This window comes from Podarcis tiliguerta, assembly GCF_965153285.1.
Source record: "Podarcis tiliguerta genome assembly, chromosome: 13".
NCBI classification, from domain to species: domain Eukaryota; kingdom Metazoa; phylum Chordata; class Lepidosauria; order Squamata; family Lacertidae; genus Podarcis; species Podarcis tiliguerta.
The window spans coordinates 47,907,885-47,927,463 of record NC_139546.1 but is presented as its reverse complement, the minus strand read 5'-3'; the positions used below and the strand labels follow the sequence as shown (position 1 = coordinate 47,927,463).

Genomic DNA, 19,579 nt, shown 5'->3' with positions numbered 1-19,579 from the left:
TAGAGAACAGAGCAGGCCCCATCTTTATTTGTCTCTAGGGGGGAGAAGAAACCCCTTGGTTGTTCTCCTTTGCCTTCTGGGGTGGGTGGGGGGGCCTCAGTTCCGTTTCTTGGCCTCCCCGGGGCTCCCCTTGACAAAGAGGCCCGTTCCCGGCCGGCCGGGAGACCAGCGCCACCGGTACCAGCCGCGATAGGTGAGGAACCAGCAGAGGGTGGCGATGGCGGCGCCCACCACCTTGTGGCTGTAGTCGTAGAGGTAGACGACGGTGCAGGCCAGGAGGAAGTTCCACAGGGCGAGGAGGAAGACGTTGAGGAGGAAGATGAGGCGCAGGGGGACGCCGGCCGGGTGGCCCTGGGCCAGGTAGCGGCGGAAGACGGAGGTCTCCTCCACCATCAGGAGGCAGCAGAAGGTCAGCAGGAAGGTGTGGCCCGAGACGTCGTAGCCGTGCCACGTGTGGCCCTCGTGCAAACACGTCCACTTGTCCGGCAGGTTGTTCACTAGGATGCCCTCGGGCACGGGGTCAAAACAGTAGCCGGTGAGGTTTTCGATGAGGAGGAAGGTCTCTGTGGCCCCCAGCCAGAGCCCGGCCCCCACGCCCAGGCGGCTGAGGTGCCTCAAGGTGAGCAGAACCCGGTGGGTCGCCAGGTAAACCACCGAAAGGATGAAGCCGCCCAAGAAAATGCACGTCCAGCCCCAGGCCGACCGGACAAACTTTCTGCGAGGGAAGAAGAACGGAGGGAAGTTAGCAGGGTGGGGCAGGAAGGCGGTCCGCTGCCCCAATGCTGGATTTAGCCCAAATCGGGGAGAGCAGAGGAGCAGAAGGCGAAGTACCTCAAAAAGCGGAACCCCAAGCCGTGAGCCATGGAGGAAGGGAGGAGAATTCCCCCCCAAAATGGGGCCGCCAAGCAAACGGATGGGCAAGACCCCAATACATCACATATCCTGCGTACAAAGCATAACCCGCCTGGGGAAAGTGAACAGCGGGGTGGGGAATACAGAATATTTTTCCAATACATGACCGCAGGGGAGAAAGGTTAACATGAACATGGATTTAACCGATAGTAACAATTAGGGATTCCCTCTTGGGCTTCTCGTGGGATGAAGAAATGAAGGGCACTGTGACATTTTGGCTAAAAAGAAATTTGGCTTAGCAGAAAGCAGAGAAGATGGAGACTGAATGTCTTAAAGAATCATTTTCTAATGACGGGAAATCAGAAGTTTGTCCCCTTTATATTTAATGTTTCTCTCTCTGTTCTTTTTCTGTCTCCTTTTCTTGTTCCCTTTCTCTCTATCCTCTTGTATCTGTTCCAGATAATACTGTATCGTGAAAACTTGAACAACAGTCATTAAATATGAATAGTGGAATATGAATCTTTTTGGAGATGTCTGGGACCTATCAGCCATTCCAATATACCGTGAGGCATTCGACCCACAAACTAACAGTTGCGGAAACTTTGCTATGCTGAGCTCTGAACGCACAACTGATTTTTCATTTGGCACTCAAAAGCACTGGGGATAATAGCGCCCGGTATGATAGCATTCTGCCCTTGGGAAGAAATTCCCCGCAACTCAAGTCAACGGCTGCATTTGGCAGTCAGAGATCGGATGGCATCAGTTGACCCCAGGATATTCGGTGTGGATGAACCAGGGATTTATCGCTGCTATACAAAGCCTTGTTTTCTGCCAAGCCGCTCTCCCGCCCGCCTCCCCCAGGCATGCAACCACAAACATGTTTTAAGAGACCCCGCCGCGATCACTCACATGTTGAAGAAGTTATGGTGGTTGGCAAAGATGGCTCGGGGGTTCACGTAGAACTGCAGCAACGGCCCAAAGATGACCACGGCTGCCAACCAGAGGTGGTAAGCTCGCCGGAGACAGGGCACCCCTAGCAGCCAGGCATACTGGTTGCTCCAGAAACACACCAGGCCACGGCAAAGGGCTTGGGCCCAGCCGGCCGCCTTGGCCGGCAGGGAGGGCTTCTTGGCCCCTGATCCCTCTGCCATCCCCCCCACCTGCACAGCCAGAGATGCCAGAGGAGTCCTGTCCCTCCTCGGCTTTGGGACGACCCGAGGTGGGTGGGTGGGGGGTGGGAAGAGACAAAACTCTTGCGGAGAGAAACGTCGTCCAGAGTTGATCCACGACGACAGGTGTGGGGATCAAATCCAAGTTTGGCGTGAGCAGCTGACCGGGAGTAGGAGGGGAGAGCAAAGCAGACTGGAAAAATTGGGGTGGGGAGAGGGGGGGTGTCGCTGTGCCAACGCACGTTGAAGAAAAAAACCAAAGACCCAACCCCCCCCCTCTTTTTAAAAACCGAAACAAAGAGAAAGAAAATTTCAACAGCTTTTATTGACGGCAATTGCAGTTTGCACAGACACCCGTGTTGGATGGAAGTGTGCAGATTATCTCAGGAAAGAGATTCTTCCCCCCACCCCCACCCCGTGACGTACAAGCCTCCCCCTTCTATGCTGGGGGAGTGGGTTTCCGGAAAAAACAGCTTCTCTCTTTAACCAGAGAGAGAGATTAAATCAGGGTTCAATCTACTTAAAACAAAAAACCTCCAGATATTTTATTGTTTCAAAACAAAACAAAACAAACCTTACCATCACCACTCGAGCATCAGAGGCGCAGACGATGGGAGACCCCCCCCCCAAAAAAAAAATGGGAGAAGAGCAGGAAGTATCCCAGAAAGGGAGCCTCCCAGGACACCCAGCTCCCCACGGCAAACGGGGAAATACAGTTTGGGGAAGGGATGTAGAAGAGGATTTCCGCCGGCCTCCCTTTTCAAGCCACCTGCCGCTGGAGGAGACTAAAAGAAAGGCCGGGGGGGGGGGGGACTGTGGGGGTGAGTAGAGGCAATGGGGAAGGACGATCTGGGAGGCAGGGCCCAGGCTGAGCGCACAGCATCTTCCAGGGGAAAAGACCCCGCCCCGCAAAATATCAAGCCCTGCTATGACCCCTACGCTGTCATTTCTCACTCAGACAAATGGCAAAGGGTCCCCAGAAGTAGCGTCCCAGGAAGGAATGTGTCCTGTGCGTTCTAGAAAGGGAAGAGGGAGCCTTAATTATCTGCTGCTGGGTGAGAGACGGAGGGCATTTTGCCAACAGCTGCTGTGGCAGAGGGAAAAAAAGGGGGGGTCTCGCTGTATCCCTTGCCCCTAGAAGGAGGGAGTAAGGGCCTCACATCCCAGTCTCTGATAACATCTCAGCACTCAACATGGCACCTGGAAAGGAATTAAAGAACGCAAAGCCCTCTTTTCTAACCTCTGTGGAAGGCTGATCAGTCAATCACACAATCACACACACACTGGGGGGTGGCATGGGGAGGGAGGGAGGGAGGGGTCTACAAGCTGTTGTTCCCCAGAGCCAACTAAATCCCAGAGTTGTTAGGATATGATCCATGATTCTGCCTTCCAATAATTCAAATGAAAAATCACAGACCAGGAAGAGGGTGGGACTGTAAATTTCAATCCCACACGGAACCCTAAAGCGACGCTATAAACTAAACTAGCCTGTTGTTCAGATTAACAATTCCTTACCTAAATTCCCCCCCTTTTGCAGCCGGTCATCCGATTCTGGCTCTTCCCAAGAGCTGGGTTCGAGACGCTGCCCATCTCCCCGAGACCTGGTTTACATTTCACTTAGCAGACCGCCCGCAACGAAGTTTGCCCGCCCTCCCACCCAAATGTCCCAAGGCCACAGGCAGCGCGAGGTCTTGTTTGCTCTCCCCCCCCCCCCACTCCCTCGACCGTGTGGCGAGTCCAAAACTGGAGAATGGTGGCGAGCAGAGATAGAAAAGGCTACTGATCCGAAGCTCCTGAGGGTCTGGGGCGCAGCTCTCGGGCGGTAGGGGGTCTCCGAGGATCTTCGTCGTATTCCGTCTGGTGGTACTCCCAGAGCCGGATGTTCCCGTCCCACTGCCAATCAAAGAGAAAGGTAGTTATAGTCATCGCTTCTAAAGCATCCTTGAGGGTACCAAATGCTGTGGAATTCACTAGGCATGCAGGCATAAACAAACAAACAAATAGATAAAGGAACTTGCTAAGCAAGTCCCACGTATCCTGACAGAAAGCTCAAAGCCACTGACAGGTGTACAGTGGTACCTCAGGTTAAGTACTTAATTCGTTCCAGAGGTCCGTACTTAACCTGAAACTGTTCTTAACCTGAAGCACCACTTTAGCTAATGGGGCCTCCTGCTGCTGCCGTGCCGCCGGAGAACGAATTCTGTTCTCATCCTAAAGCAAAGTTCTTAACCTGAAGCACTATTTCTGGGTTAGTGGAGTCTGTAACCTGAAGCGTATGTAACCTGAAGCGTATGTAACCTGAGGTACCACTGTATATGCTTTTGGAAACTGTTAATCTTTGCCACCACTTCCTTTTTAATTCCAGCTTGGTTGATCTGGAATACCTACTTGCTGTTCTGCTTATCCATTGGGTTTTGGCAATCAACTTTTATTAATTAAAAAAAGGAGGTTTTTATTTCTGATAAGACAAATCCAAACTAACCTAGGCTACAACCTATAGAATTGCCTGATCCTGAAACCCAAATACAGTGGTACCTCGGGTTAAGTACTTAATTCGTTCCAGAGGTCAGTTCTTAACCTGAAACTGTTCTTAACCTGAAGCACCACTTTAGCTAATGGGACCTCCTGCTGCTGCCACGCCACCAGAGCACGATTTCTGTTCTCATCCTGAAGCAAAGTTCTTAACCCGAGGTACTATTTCTGGGTTAGTGGAGTCTGTAACCTGAAGCATATGTAACCCGAGGTACCACTGTACAACCAACCAGTTCCACTACTGAACATCTTTCTCCCAGCCCGAACTGAGGGGCTGAATTTCATCTGCAAAACTCGCAGTCTTGCAGTCCAGATACGTCACAAGGGCTCTTGCCCCCAAACAGGAGCCCACCTTGCAATCCAAGTTCAGCTGAACAGTCCCTGCTTTAAGTGCTCTCTTATCTCGCTATACTTTATTTGCACTAGATCGCTGTGCCAATGCAGGGCAGCTGCACTGCCAACGTAAAATACACCTGGGCAATCTCCGCAGAGGTTGCTGCTTATTTCCCAGTTGAGATGACGGGCAGCATGGGCTGGCAGGTACGGAAACGGCTTAAGAGAGGCCTTCCCCTTCTGGTACCTTCCAGATGCTTGGGGTTACAGCTCCCCCCATCCCAAACGTCTTGCAGGCAGGCTGGCTGGCTGGCGCTGATAGGAGTCGAAGTCCAAAACATTTGGAAGGCACCAAGTTGGGGAAGGCTGGTTGACATTTTGCTCTGGCTATTGGCTTTTGTTTTGTTTCCTGGGTTTAGTTACTTATTTATTTTTCAAAGGGAATGCTGTTATTTGGGGTCCAAAACCGGTTTCAAAAACAATGGGCAGCAAACACATTTTGCACCATGCCATTAAATGCTGGGTGAGGGCAGGGAAGATGGCAGCTCCTCCCACATGTGAATGCCAACGGGTTTGCCTACGACCCAGCCGACTGTAAATGCTACACTTTGCCATTACAGTGGTACCTCGGGTTAAGTACTTAATTCGTTCCGGAGGTCCGTTCTTAACCTGAAACTGTTCTTAACCTGAAGCACCACTTTAGCTAATGGGGCCTCCTGCTGCTGCCGAACTGCCGGAACACGATTTCTGTTCTCATCCTGAAGCAAAGTTCTTAACCCGAGGTACTATTTCTGGGTCGGTGGAGTCTGTAACCTGAAGCATATGTAACCCGAAGCGTATGTAACCAGCGGTACCACTGTACTTATTTCAACATCTCTCTTCTAAGGGTTCTCAAGGCGACTCACAACTACTATTCATAAAATGCAAAATCATAAATATAACCCAATAGCAGGATGGTGAAAAGCCACAGTTAACACACCAGAGGCTGATTAATGCTTGCTAGAATAAAGCCAAGTCTTCGCCAGCCACTAAAATTGATCAAGCGCACTTTCTGGGTGTGCCGTTCTTCAGTCTGGGCACCCCAGTCAGAAGACCCCCTTCTCCTTTGGGTTCACCCACCACGCCTCAAACTGGAAGGAGGGGGGCCTTTTGTAGTCAAGTGGCACTGCCAGATGGGTTTGTTGAGAAGGAAAAGACGAGCAGCAGCAACCACAGAAAAGGGCAGATCAGGAGAAGAATTTCATCCTTGCCATCACAACCTTATTGGCAGGGAAGACACACAAGTTCCTGGGCGAGAGCAAAGAGGTTCCAGCAATCATCTTGACCACACAAGCACCCCACCCCACCACTCCCTCGCTCCCAGTACTTGCCGAGCTGCTGACGATCTTCTCCTCGTGGGGGTGCCAGCAGACATCACGGACACAAGCCTTGTGATTGGTCAGTTTTGTCACGATCAGGCCGCTCAGGAGGTCGTATACTGGAGGAAGGGAAAGGAGCACAGGGTAGCACAGAGAAGCGTTGGCAACACACCGGCCCCACGACACTCACTCCTCCCATGGCAGTGGGGAAGTATCAGAAGGGCTATCTATCCTCTCTTGCAGCCAGAATTGATGCTCCAGATACCACTATTTATCCCTTAAAGGACCCCTGACCATTAGGTCCAGTCGTGGCTGACTCTGGGGTTGCGGCGCTCATCTCACTTTACTGGCCGAGGGAGCCAGTGTACAGCTTCCGGGTCATGTGGCCAGCAGGACTGAGCCACTTCTGGCGAACCATAGCAGCGCACGTAAACGCCGTTTACCTTCCCACCAGAGCGGTACCTATTTATCTACTTGCACTTTGAGGTGCTTTCGAACTGCTAGGTTGGCAGGAGCAGGGACCGAGCAACGGGAGCTCACCCTGTCATGGGGATTCGAACCACCGACCTTCTGATCGGCAAGTCCTAGGCTCTGTGGTTTAACCCACAGCGCCACCTGCGTCCCATTTATCCCTTAGATGTCAGCATTGGACCTGCCCACACTTTGTATTATTGATTATTTTTATACAGTAGTGCCATTTAGGTCCTTGCCCCAAGGAGCTTGCAAGTCTTCAAGTTCACACACGGGGGTGTGATTGAGTGAAAATTTAAGGGGCACAGCATATAGTCGGAACAATGGGAGGCTCCCAAGATCCTTCTAGGAAACAGGTGGTGGGGAACTAGACATCTCCATGAGAACAAGTGAAGCGTTTCCCTTTGCAGACCAGACTGACGATGGTCTGCAAAGGAATTTCTTTCCCCTCTGCACAGATCAGATTGAAACCTCTGTCAAGTCTGCCAACCGTTCCTTTGCATTTGCAGTTTTACTTGCCCACACCTAGCACTGTATGAAGCCACGTGTGGATTGGGTGGTTGTGGCTGGGGGTGGAATGGTCTCGCAGGTCAAACTAACCCTAGCCAGGGCAAATGTGTCTCATGGACCAAAGGCTGCTGCAGCAGCAGATTCTTAACAACAACAACAATTTATTTATTTATACCCCGCCCATCCGACTGGGTTGCCCCAGCCACTCTGGGCAGCTTCCTCATGCGCCAACCATTTAGTTCTGCCGTGTTTTCCTTCCCCTTTGGGTTTATTATCCAACTCACCGTCCAGGCATAGTGACACAGCCTGACCTCTTTGCTTTCATTCTCTCCCTTGAGTCCTCCATACCAAAAGGGAAGGGACTTTCAAACAACATTCGCGTCCGTGCGGATGTGCATCTTAAGAGGTTTCTCTCCCACCCACCAGCAAGAGATCGAATCCTGCACCCAAGCAAAACGCCGCACTCCTTCAAAAAGGCAAAGCTTGACCCCTCTGACTGCTGCCCAGCATGGCACTGCCCTTCCAGTTCCGGGCGGATTGGCACTGCCCCGGCCGATCCCTGCCACCCGCATCCCAAGTGCACTCACCCACCACCTTCCCCGTGGAGCAGCCACTGTAGATGTACTGTTGTCCGGTACTATGAAGCGGCGAGAAACGGCAGCGGATCAGCGTGTGGAGCACTCCGTGGCCGCGGTACGTCATGAGGGAGGTGTCGCCTGGAAGCTTTGACTTCCGCCGCGCTGGCAGAGGGAGGAAGGAGAGGCGAGAGGAAGGGTTAGAGGAGAGTAAGACCTGCCTCTTCAATGCTTGAGGGTCCCCATCCTCTAAGACTCACCTTTTTTGGGTACCTGCTGCCAGCGATAATCCCAGTTCTGCTGAGTGACGGCTTGGCGGGAGGCTTCCAGCCCTTCGCGGCCGGAGAACTTCCGCATGTCCCAGAGCTTTATCGTCTGGTCCTTGGAGTTTGAGATGAGGTATCGGGCATCCCCCTGGGAGGAGGAGGAGTGGGGAACAATGGTTTAAAGGAATATTTCACACTCTATAGTCTCCAAGGACATTTCCCATCCGTAGTACAGACGTCCCACAGTAGAGGACTCACTCGCTAAAGGAAACTTAATTTAGCTCTTTCAGCCTCTCCCCATCATGGGAATCCTGTATAAATGACATTAAAGGAATGCATGGCCAAATATATAGGCGCTCATCAGCTACTGTGTTTTCACTTGGACTGCTGTGGGCTTAGGTGGAGGTGAACCAGGCAGATCTTTCTTTCAGACAGTATCAACACCAATTAGCTTCTGGGCCCAATTTAAAGTGCTGGTTTTGACCTATAAAGCCTTAAACGGCTCAGGACCACAATATCTCAAGGACCGCCTCTTCCCATATGAACCTACCCAGACCCTGAGATCATCTTCTGAGGCCCTCCTTCGTGTGCCTCCTCCTCAAGAGGTTCGGAGGGTGGCAACACGAGAACGGGGCCTTCTCTGCAGTGGCTCCTTGTCTGTGGAATGCTCTCCCCAGGGAAGTTCGCCTGGTGCCTCTATTATATACCTTTAGGCGGCAGGCAAAAACGTTCCTTTTTAACCAAGCCTTTGGTTGATCCAATTTATACCCTATGCCCTTTTAAAATGTGTTTTTTGGGGGGGAGGGCTATTGGGTAGTTGTTTTTACTTTTATTATGCATTTTGTGGTTTTATATCTTGACTTTATTCTGTGGACAACCCTGAGACCCCCAGGTATAGGGCGGTAAATAAATTCTAATAATATAATAAATAATAATAATAATAATAATAATAGAAAATAACCAGGCCTTTGGCTGATTAATATTATACAGCCTTTTAACTGAGTTTGTGGGAGATGGAGCTATTTTCTTGTTATTTTTGTTTTAACTATTTGTGTTTTTATCTTGTATTTTTATCTTGTGAACTGCCTCGAGATCTTTTGATGAAGGGTGGTAAATAAATCTAATAAATAAAATTAATAAAAACAAGCAGATCACGCAGAACATGTTGCGAATGGGATCCTGAAGAAGCCTTTTTTGAGGGGGGGTTCAAGGTTGTTTCCCTAAATAAGCTTTCCAATCCCATCAGACTCCACCTCCTGCCCTCTGCGACGATAGAGAAAAGGATGCCTTACTTTGCTGTCTATGAAGGTGATGCCATCTTGATGGCCAGCCAGGATGCCCACAGGCCGGGGGTCGTCCTCTCTCATGGTGCGCCGGTCCCACACTTTGCAGATGGCATCGTCCCCCCCGGAGAACAAGATGTGGGAACTGGTGTCGGCAAAGGCCACGGCATTCACGTCGTCTTCATGGGACTCGATCTGGAGGAAGGCAGAGGACTCAGCGCAAGAGGGAGGAGCAGGATTTTCTACGGGAGAGCTAAGAGTGGGATGCGGGTGGCGCTGTGGGTTAAACCACAGAGCCTAGGACTTGCCGATCAGAAGGTTGGCGGTTCAAATCCCCGCAACAGGGTGAGCTCCCGTTGCTCGGTCCCTGCTCCTGCCCCCCTAGCAGTTTGAAAGCACGTCAAAGTGCAAGTAGATAAATAGGTACCACTCCGGTGGGAAGGTAAACAGCGTTTCCGTGCGCTGCTCTGGTTCGCCAGAAGTGGCTTAGTCATGCTGGCCACATGACCCGGAAGCTGTATGCAGGCTCCCTTGGCCAATAAAGCAAGATGAGCGTCGCAACCCCAAAGTCAGCCACGATTGGACCTAATGGTCAGGGGTCCCTTTACCTTTACCTAGGCTGGCTGCGGCATGCCAGGCCCCAGTGTACACTGGGATGCAGTAGGGGCACTGAAATGGTATTTTAACGTACTGCAAGAGACAAGAGCTGGAGAGCCACGAGGACTCGAAAGCTCCTGGGCTCAAGGGGAGCTCAGTGCCTGGGCACCTGCTTCCCAAATTTAAACCCTGGCATCTCTGGTTTGAAGAAGGAGCAGTTGATGGAGCGACAGGAAAGACCCTCTTTCTGCCAGCCCAAGTGGGGAACGCTGACTTAAATGGACAACCAGTCTGGCCTGGTAAATGGCAACTTGCCCAAAGAACCAAGCCGCTTTGTTAGGGGGCTGGCTGGCTGTCGCCAGGCTCAGCTGAAGCCAAGTCATTTAGTGCAGGCACGTCCAACAGGTAGATGATCTACCAGTGGATCACAGGATGTCTGTGGTAGATCACTGGCTCCCCCCAAAGAAGCTCAACAACTTCGAACCCCTAAAAAACGGGCCTTCCTCCTTCCTAAAAATCGCTCAACAACTTTGACCTGAACTCCACAAAAGGGGGTAGATCACTGCTAGCCTTGTGAGTAGATCGCAGTCTCTTGGGAGCTGGTCACCCCTGATTTAGTGCATTTCTGCATCCACGGAATGTGATTGGCCAAGGCAACCATTCTCAATGGTGATGCAGCAGAATCACACGCTGACACACACATGCAGAGCCCACCTTGGAGAAGCACGGCACGCTACAGAGAAATGGGGAAGGGGATGAGGCAGAATGGGCAGTGGGACGCTCAAGAAAAGACATCTAGAACAGTCTTCCCCAAGCTAGGGTCCGCCAGGTATTTCGAACTACAACTACGCTGCTGGGGGAGGGGACTGGCGGAAGTTGTAGTCCAGAACATTTGGAGAGTCCCGGCTTGGAAGGGCTGACCTACAACATCCCAGGGATCCCCGCCCTATAGCTTTCGGGCAGAAAAAATCCAGACAGCTGGACTGGTGCTTTGCTTTACTGCTCCCCTCAATCTTTTATCCGCGTCGGGATACTGTGGAAGGAACCGCCACTGTCCCATGTGCTACAAAACGGCCCGGAACCTTCCAACAGTAGCTAAATGAGTATTGCTAGCAACGAAAGGAGCTGCAATGAAACAGCGGCTGAAACGTTAGGCTAAGGACTAGAGTGGAAGTGCAAAGGGACAACACATATTCACAGAGAGGAGATATTGTTAGGTTTGCTCAAGGATAAATAGACTTGATATTCATCCTTATCATTTAAGTTCATTCAAGTCATTGGGCAATTATTGCTATGATTATGACTACGAAGTTGCTTCTAATTTCACTGTCTTTGGTTTTTCTTCCATTTGCAGAGAGAAATCTTGAAAGGGCCCGAAGGGAAACAAGGCTGTGTGTGTGTGTGTGTGTGTGTGTGTGTGTACAGACACACACAAATATAACAGCCACACTTTCTAAGACCCAGGGAGAGAGGAACAGGAAGTGGGTGAGGCCAGAGGCATGGCACAGAGAGGCCCAGCAGGAGTGGCAGGGTCCAAAACGTAAGTACCTTGAGCGTCCGCTTATTCTGCTCCATGTCGTACACGTAGACACAGCCATAGTTGGCCCTAGGTTTAAAACCAAAACTGAGTGGGTGGAAGAACAGACATAAACACAAGGAAGGAGGGGTGGGAAGAGACACTGAAGCCACACTGGTCAATGGAGCCTAAGGCAGCACCTTGACAGGAGAAAGGCATGTCTCGGAAGCATTTCCAACACTTCACCCTTGAATTGGAGTATTTCTACCCTGACTTTCACCTTTTAAAAAGCCCCCAAGGAAGCTTACAAAATGAAACATTGCACAACTTGGGTCCGTGTCGCTTCCTTTGGGCACCAACAGGGAAGGGGGGGGGCAGCTGCCCCAGCCAGGCTGATGGGAGGGGCTTCACCGCCTTGCCTTTCGCTCCACAGGGGCCACATGGAATGAGAGCCACATGGCCCAGACGCCCAGAATCCTCTTGGCTAAAAAGACCAGTATCAGACAGCCCTCCCCTCCCTGCTAAGCTTCAGGCACATGACAGAGATGTTTCTATTCCAGGAGGAATTTTCAAGAAGTTTCCTCGGGGTTTTTTTTTACTATTACTTTTAATTGATTTTACCCACTATATGCTTTTTAATATTTTTTTTCTGTACACCGCTTAGAAACTTTGCCAATTAAATAGCAGAAATAAATAAATAAGGGATGAGAGAGAGGGCAGAAGATCTGTGTTTTAGAAGAACCCAAATCTTGTCTGCCTAGGCCAAGTTCAGGTGTCGCCTTAGACAATGTCACAGGTAGGGAACTTCAGGCACAACGGCCAAATGTGGCCCCTGGACTCACTATCTGGCCCTCAGAAAGCCACCCCTCATGGCCCTGATTCCCCACCACCACCAAAGTGCTTTGCTCCTGACTGGAATGTCTTCTTGAATGTGGGATGTTGGAGTTTAAGTAGCCTGCTGTACAAAGGAAACAGTTGCCGCTTCGTTGCTGTTTGCCTCTAGCCCCATCTGCAGAGGGCAAGTGGCCCTTGGAAGGTTGTCCAGAAATGAATGCGGACCCCTGCTGGTTTTTATTTAAAAAGAAAGGTTCCACACCCCTGGATAAAATGTTAACCAGTGCTATGAATTGTGGGTAAAGGGACTGGGCAAAAGGCTAACGTACCCGCCAAGCACCTCCCTTCCATCGGAGGAGACTGCGAGGGAAAAGACGGCAAAGCGGCGCTCGTCAGGCCTGTGGAGAGGAAGAGAGAGTTAGAAGCCACTCTAGGAGTCTGTTTAGTCAAATAGGGTGGCTGCTAGGTGCCCTCCTTACCTCAGATCCAGTGCTGTGTGGGTATCGCACTCGCCATAGATGTTGCAGATGTGAACTGTAAGGAGAGGGGGAGGGAAGGAAGGCCAAGGGCATCAGAGTTAACACTTCCTGCGGGGTCAAGGACTGTCATGTGACACACACCCCCACCCTTCCCAGAAGCCAACCCCACTCACTGTAATCTGACCAGCTGGAGTAGAGGAAATGGGCCCCGTCAGGAGTGAAGGCAACATCCAGGACACTCCAGCCTACGTCCCGGGCTTTGATGCTCCGGAACTTCCGGAAGCCTCCGTAAGTGCAGTCATATAAGCGGATTGTCTGATCTGAAGTTGGGGGGGGGTGGAAACGTGGGAAAAGGAACAGAGAAAGAGGCAAGTGTGCTAATTGTACCATGTGTCAATGCGTCCTCATCTACTAGGACCTTTAACACAGAGGCAAAAACACCAAGGTGTTAGGCTTGCATCAGGGATGGGAAACCTGTGTAACCCCCCAAGACTTCAACTCCCAGCAGCAGCCAGCATGGTGTCTGCTCAGGGATGATGGGAGTTGTAGTCCAACCCAAAGTGGTGGAAGGGACACACTTTCCCCATTCGTGCCTTGCAAGACTTTCTTTGTTGAGCTACAGCTGCTGTTGGAAAACAGAACGCAGCCTTTTAAGCCTTTGATCTTGGCAACGGGAATCTGGGATTAGTAAGAGATGGGAGGGCACCCCTGTAAAAATGCAAATCATCCAGATGAACCCATATGAAGGACCCAACTTTGAGGACATTCAACACTGTCCTTTCCAATGGGATAGGAGTATTTTTTTTTCTTCTTCTTCCTTAGAACAGCAATACCAACTAAGCAGCAATGGTGTTTTTGCATGAATAAATAAATCACGCTACACTTGGGTATCTGGGGATTAGAAGCTCCACAGGATCTTACGGAGGACTAAGAGGTTTTGCAGCAAGGCCCACCCACAATGCAATGTTTCCCAAACAGCATTTTAGGACACTTGGTACCCAAAACGCCACAAAAACTTGTGCTACAGGAAATTTCAAGACAAGAGAATTCTAGGATGCCCTCAGTGCCAAGGACGGAAGCTGATCTGATGCAGGGATTGTTTAAAAACCAACTGCTACACTAATAATAATTTACGTATGTCTTACATTTTTGTTATTTTTCCTTCTTGTTATCCTGTATATGACTATAATACAGTATGCGTTGATACAACAAAACAGAAAAGCAAAACAAAAACAAAAAAGCCAAATACTATGATGTGTTACGAAGTACCTTGACAAGCAGACATAAAAAGCTTTCCATCACGGGAATAAATCCCACAGAACGCCTTCTGGGAGTAGGAATCGGTGAAGGACAAGTGGTTGGGGAGAAAGCTGGAAGAAGAGCAAAGTCTGAGTTATTAAAGGGTTCTTCCCCTAAAATCATTATCTCACCCACCGCACCAGGCCTTCTCTTCCAAATACTCACTGTGACGCCACTCGGGAGCACTCCCCACGAGAGAAGCTGCTGTTGTGGCAGAGGCCGCGCTCCCTCTGCGGTGGAAGGAAGGAAAAGAAAAGGAGTAAGTAATTCAACAAGGCTCTGCCTGCAGTTTTCATACACTGAAAGATCTGCTCTCCAGACAGCCCCACCCTCAAGTGGATTTCTGCGTCTTTAAGCTACGAGAACCTCTTGTTTTCCTAGCCTAATATTGGCATCCCCAAGAAACGAACAGGCACCTTGCAAAGCAGTCGAGGGATGCTGTGCTCAGTCTGTCCCGAGCCCAGCCTGCCTGTTGCCAACTGGATGTGTGTTTTGATCTCGTTGCACTCCAGGTCGTGAGTGTCTGGCGTCAAATCCACTGCAAGTAAAAGAAAGAGAGGAAGATTGGACAGGTTGAGAACGAGACCCCCAATTGTTGCCCGATATACTCAGATGGCACCCTCAGACTCTCTTACATTAAAACAAGTTACTGGCCAGTACCTGGAGGTTTGTAGTGATTTCCAAGTCGCCCTTCCCAGGCACTGTCATTGTCGTCGTCCGAGTCCGAGAGCGTCTGGACCAGACGGACACTGGCTGCTCCCCCGCCCTGCATCAAGTGAAATTGTCCTCTGGAGAGAAAAATTGGAAGTTTTAGGAATTACAAATCCGTTTTGCCCCTCCCCACATCACAACTCACAGAGAGGGAATGGAGAGAGGCAGCCCCCAAATTTATTTGTTTCCTGTTCTCTGAAGGTGCCCACTAAGCAGCTTTTGAAGTTTTAATACAACAGCCAAGGAATGATTTCAACTGATGCCTACCCAGCTCAGGATCAGCTTAGGGGTTCACCAACTAAGAGAGATGGGAATAGAGATGCAAATTTTTAACATAAACTATGGAGAGAATATCCCGCTGTCTGAGGCTCCTACATCAATGTCCAATGACAGGGTCAATCTTGAGTAGACTGACAGGATCCAAAAACAATCCAAAGGCTGAAAAGTTCAGGAAACAAGGGTGGCATGAGAACATAAGATGTGCCCTGTTGGATCACACCAAAGGCCCATCTAGTCCAGCATGCTGTTCTTACAATGGCCAACCAGATGCCCCAATGGGAAACCCACAAGCAGATCTTGAGCCCAACAGCATCCTCACCTCCTGCGGTTTCCAGCAACTGGTATTCAGAGGCACAAGGCCTCCCAAAGTAGTACTACAACACAGGCTTCAGGCTAGTAGCCATTAACAGCCTCGAATTCATTTAAAGCCACACAAATTGGTGACCAGCACCGCCTCTTGTGGGACAGAATTACATAATCGTGAAGAAGTTGTCCGCCCTGAATCTTCTGACATTCAGTTCATTGGATGCCTCTGGATTGTAGTATTATTCATCACACCATACATAACTGTATATGCATCTCTCATGTTCCCAGCTTGTTTACTTGCTTTTCTTCCTTCTAAACTAAAAAGCCCCAAGTGTTGCAACTTTTCCTCATAGGTGAATTGCTCCAACTCCAGAATCATTTTACTTGCCCCTTTCCGAAGCTTTTCCAGCTCTACAGTATCCTTTCTGAGGTGAGGGGACTGTACACAGAATTCTAAGACTGGTCATTACAGATACTGGCAGCCTTATTTTCAATTCCTTTCCAAGCAATCCCTAACATGCAATCGCCTTTTTCACAGCAGTCACACTCTGGGCCAACGTTTTCACCAAACTATCCACTACGACCCACTGTCTCCTGGATAGTCACCGGAAGCTCAAACCTCCTAACTGTATATGTGAAGATATGATTTTTTTGCCCCAACGTGCATCACTTGTGTGCACTGAATAGCACTTGCCATTTTACTGCCCATTCATTCATCTATTTTAGAGGGGTACTTTTGGAGCACTTCACAATCTCTTTTTGTCTTAACCACCCAAAAAACTTGCTATCAAAACGGTATCAGGAATCTCTTTTGTGTATGCATTGCTGGCAAAAGCCAACCAGAATATTTGGTATAGAGTTGGCTATCAATATTTTTAAAGTATTCCAAAGTGTTTTGCGGCCTACCTAAGGTGACATCAGAAACAGGGATAAAGAAGCCACAGATGAGGAAACCTTCACTTTTCTTGAATAAATTTCTAAAACTATGATGTCATGCGTCAAAACTTTGGATATCTCATCCTGCTCAATAGGTGGACAACTGAGAATTTTAACGTCATGAGCATACGAAGAAGTATGGCCCTGAACAACTTCTGCACAAGAAAATACAAAAACCCCTCTACTCTTAGAAAAGCAGCCATGGCACGTGATGAGATCCAGCAATACACAGTTAAATTCTGGTACGACCCCCTTACAACTGAGACTGCATCCCGGCTGATTTGTAAAACATAAACCTGGACTGTGACCCTTATTTCCACACTTCCAAACTATTTTGCTTCTGTGTTTTTTAACAAGGCGTCAAGGAAGTCTGCACACTCAGTTATGCTCCCTGGATCCTTAATCATCATCCCATCTCCTTGAATCCATGCATGAATTAATTACCAGACACACATATCTTCAAAATCCTAGCTCTGTGAGAGATCAGCTGAGAATGGATTTTCCAGTAGGGTCTCATGAGTCTCCACGCCAGCAGATTCCACTTACTGAGAGGACTGAGTTCTCTTTGTCCAGATTAACAGAGCCGACAAAAAAGGCATAACAAATTCCCTTCCTCTTCCTGCCTTGAGATTCTGCACGAGTCTGGAACACCAACCGCTGCCAGAGAGGCATCCCTCATATCCCTAATTTGACTAAAAAGTGGGGCGGGGGTGTGAGTTACCTGCGCAGTAGATATGCCAATACCTGGGCCAGATCCACATCCTCGTCGTCCTCTTCCTCGCTGCGCAGTATCCCCGAGTCCCTTCGAGACCAGCTCCCCTGGTTATCCCGGCCCCCCGAGCCAGCGTTGCTACTACTGCGGGAGCCCATGTCTTAAGGCATACTTCACGGTATGTGTCCGGTGTGTTCTTCACTTCCTGGAGCTCAGGAACCAAACGGAGGGAGCAAGTCCTTTCTGAAAAGGAAAATCCTGAGCCACTAATTGCAGAACTTTGTACGCAGTACGGGGCGGGGGGGTGTGAAGCGGGAGAGAGAGAGCAGCGTTCATTCTTCTTCGCATGAAGAATTCCCTGCCTCTTACCAATCAAATCTATCCTCACTCAGAAGTAATAATAATAATAATTTATTATCTATACCCCGCCCATCTGGCTGAGTTTCCCAAGCCACTCTGGGCGGCTCCCAATCAAATGTTAAAAACAGTAAAGCATTAAATATTTAAAAAGTATTGCTCTTTAAAAAATGTAAATTGTATCACAGCTTCTCACTATAGCAGACTAACCCTACATCCAGAAGCCAAACATTCCCCTCATTTGTTTCCATGGGGCACCCACTGCTTCCCATAGCCATACACCCCCCCCAAAAAAATCACCCCCTTTTCATCTTCACCAATCACAGCCTCCAATACTGAAAGGGCTCCTCGGCTCCCATATCGAGGTGCCCTTATCTAGACGTCAGCCAGCCACCCACCCCGTCCTCTACGTGACTATACCACAGCCCCAGGCAACCAAACAAGGGCTCGTAGACCTGCTGAACCCATTAAAGTACTTTTTTCGGACACCTGAGTCCTCTCCGCCAATGGGCATGGCCGTTGCTCACGGCTCCTCCAATCAACAGACGCCATAGAGCAGGGACACTCTTGCTCAGCTGCCGCCGCAGCCGCCACCCCCCGCAACGTTCTGTCCCAACTGCCCGCTCGTCCCAACCAATCAGGACGCCTTTCGCGTTTAACCTTGGCTCTTACCGAACTGCTCCCCTCTCTGCTCTTCCCCCCTCCCCGCGCGTCCACCTTGTCCAATCAAAAGCCTGCCCCCCCACCTTTTCCGGGAGCGCGAGACCCTCCTCACCCTCTAACGGCCGCTGCGCGAGGCCTTGTTTACATCTTAAGGCGACAGCCGCCTCTAACCGGAGTGGAGAAGTGAGATAGGGCGGGCCGCGCCGGCTGAGAATTGATTGGCCACCGTTCACCACCCCACGTGGGATAGAGTGCGGGGCTTTAAAAAGACTTGCTCTCCCTTGATTGGCTGCTGAGGCTCCTTCCTCGCTTCAGACGAGGGGCAGGGAAAGACCGTTAAGCGATAAACTAGGCGATTAAGGTGAATGAGCCGCCGATTGGACAGAGCAAGCGGATGACTCGCAAGAAAGGCGAGCAGCTGGTCGAAGGGGCGCGCTCGGATTGGTTCCCGGTAGCTTGATCGATTGCTCGGGCTAGTTGCGTAACCTCCGCCATTATCGTCAGAGCAGGATGATTGACATCTCGGGTTAGAGGCTGGCTCCTGTGGGGGGCGGGGCAGTGGCTTACTCTCTGATTGGACAGTGGTGAAATGATTGACGTGGCTAAGGCAGGTTACGAGTTCTAGAGTGTAAACACAGGCGTTTCAAAACCAAATACAGTAGCTTCGGTTTGTAGACCGGCTACCCCCCCCGTCAGAGCCTTTTGTTGCCCTTCATACGCAGCCCTGCCCCCATGCAAAATGTGCTGCTCTTCTTGAGCGCCTTATGTATCTTTTGACCCACAAAACGCATTCACACGTTACGTGCACGTGTGAATGCTCTAACTCCTTTGGAATCCTGCCAAACTCTGTGCGCACAAGCCTAGTGACGCTTTCAGCTCAAAACCCTACCACTCCGTGCCCCAGCCATTGGCTACTTCCTCCTCTGTTCCCTTCATATGTTGGCGCCCTATTTCAACTTTTAAATTGTAAGCTCTTCAGGGCAGGGACCTTGCCCTCTTGTGCTCCTTAAAGCACCACACATACTGATGGTGCTGCATTCAAAGGGATCCCTCCAGACTATGGCTGTGTACATGGCAGCAGCTTAAAACACAGCAAGGTTGAATCTCATTTGTACACTGCCTTGCACACTGGATATGAAATTCATTCTGGGCATGCTCAGCAGCTACCTCTGATGTACACACCTCAGCTTACCTGCAAAGTGAACGCAGTGTTCGTTCTCAATTGGATGTGATCTGGTTTGAGGGACAGCGCGTCAAACAAGCAAGTATTTCTCAAGATACTGCAGGATCGATATGGATTGAGGCTAACAATAACAACAACAACAATAATAATATTTGTACCCCATACACGGCCCAAGTGAAATTGGCTTGCAAGTTAAATAGGGTTAGGAACCAAGTTTTATAAGCCGGCCTTATGTAAACCCCTGCAATTGTCATTTAAAGATACAGTACCTTATTGCAGAAAATATAGGTCTTTTAAGAAGCCGAAGTAAAGTGTTCACCCTGTCGTGCCTTTATATTTTAGAATAAATAATGTGTTG

At 49.9% G+C, this 19,579-nt stretch overlaps 2 protein-coding genes across 13 annotated transcripts; both read right to left on the bottom strand.

Moving 5' to 3' along the window:
• FITM1 (fat storage inducing transmembrane protein 1) lies at nucleotides 1-2,132 on the bottom strand. The gene is made up of 2 exons (XM_083410753.1): nucleotides 1,762-2,132; nucleotides 1-715 (listed from the first exon to the last, which is right to left on the bottom strand). The coding sequence occupies exons 1-2, from the start codon at nucleotides 2,001-2,003 to the stop codon at nucleotides 97-99; spliced, it is 861 nt and encodes a 286-aa protein (XP_083266879.1). The 5' UTR covers nucleotides 2,004-2,132; the 3' UTR covers nucleotides 1-96.
• Nucleotides 2,133-2,327: 195 nt separating this feature from the next.
• DCAF11 (DDB1 and CUL4 associated factor 11) lies at nucleotides 2,328-18,290 on the bottom strand. 12 transcript variants are annotated; one of them, XM_083410383.1, is made up of 15 exons: nucleotides 18,151-18,290; nucleotides 17,028-17,261; nucleotides 14,735-14,862; nucleotides 14,491-14,612; nucleotides 14,240-14,304; nucleotides 14,045-14,145; nucleotides 12,949-13,095; nucleotides 12,776-12,830; nucleotides 12,626-12,694; nucleotides 11,495-11,552; nucleotides 9,359-9,544; nucleotides 8,061-8,214; nucleotides 7,813-7,965; nucleotides 6,257-6,363; nucleotides 2,328-3,914 (listed from the first exon to the last, which is right to left on the bottom strand). In XM_083410383.1, exons 2-15 carry the CDS (start codon nucleotides 17,174-17,176, stop codon nucleotides 3,798-3,800), a joined length of 1,611 nt encoding a protein of 536 aa, XP_083266509.1. In that variant the 5' UTR covers nucleotides 17,177-17,261; nucleotides 18,151-18,290; the 3' UTR covers nucleotides 2,328-3,797. The 12 variants fall into 12 exon arrangements, with proteins under 12 accessions (XP_083266509.1, XP_083266515.1, XP_083266510.1 ...); XM_083410389.1 differs by having other exon boundaries at nucleotides 17,051-17,261; nucleotides 18,151-18,284; XM_083410384.1 differs by having other exon boundaries at nucleotides 18,122-18,261.
• Between the last annotated feature and the right edge of the window lie 1,289 nt (nucleotides 18,291-19,579).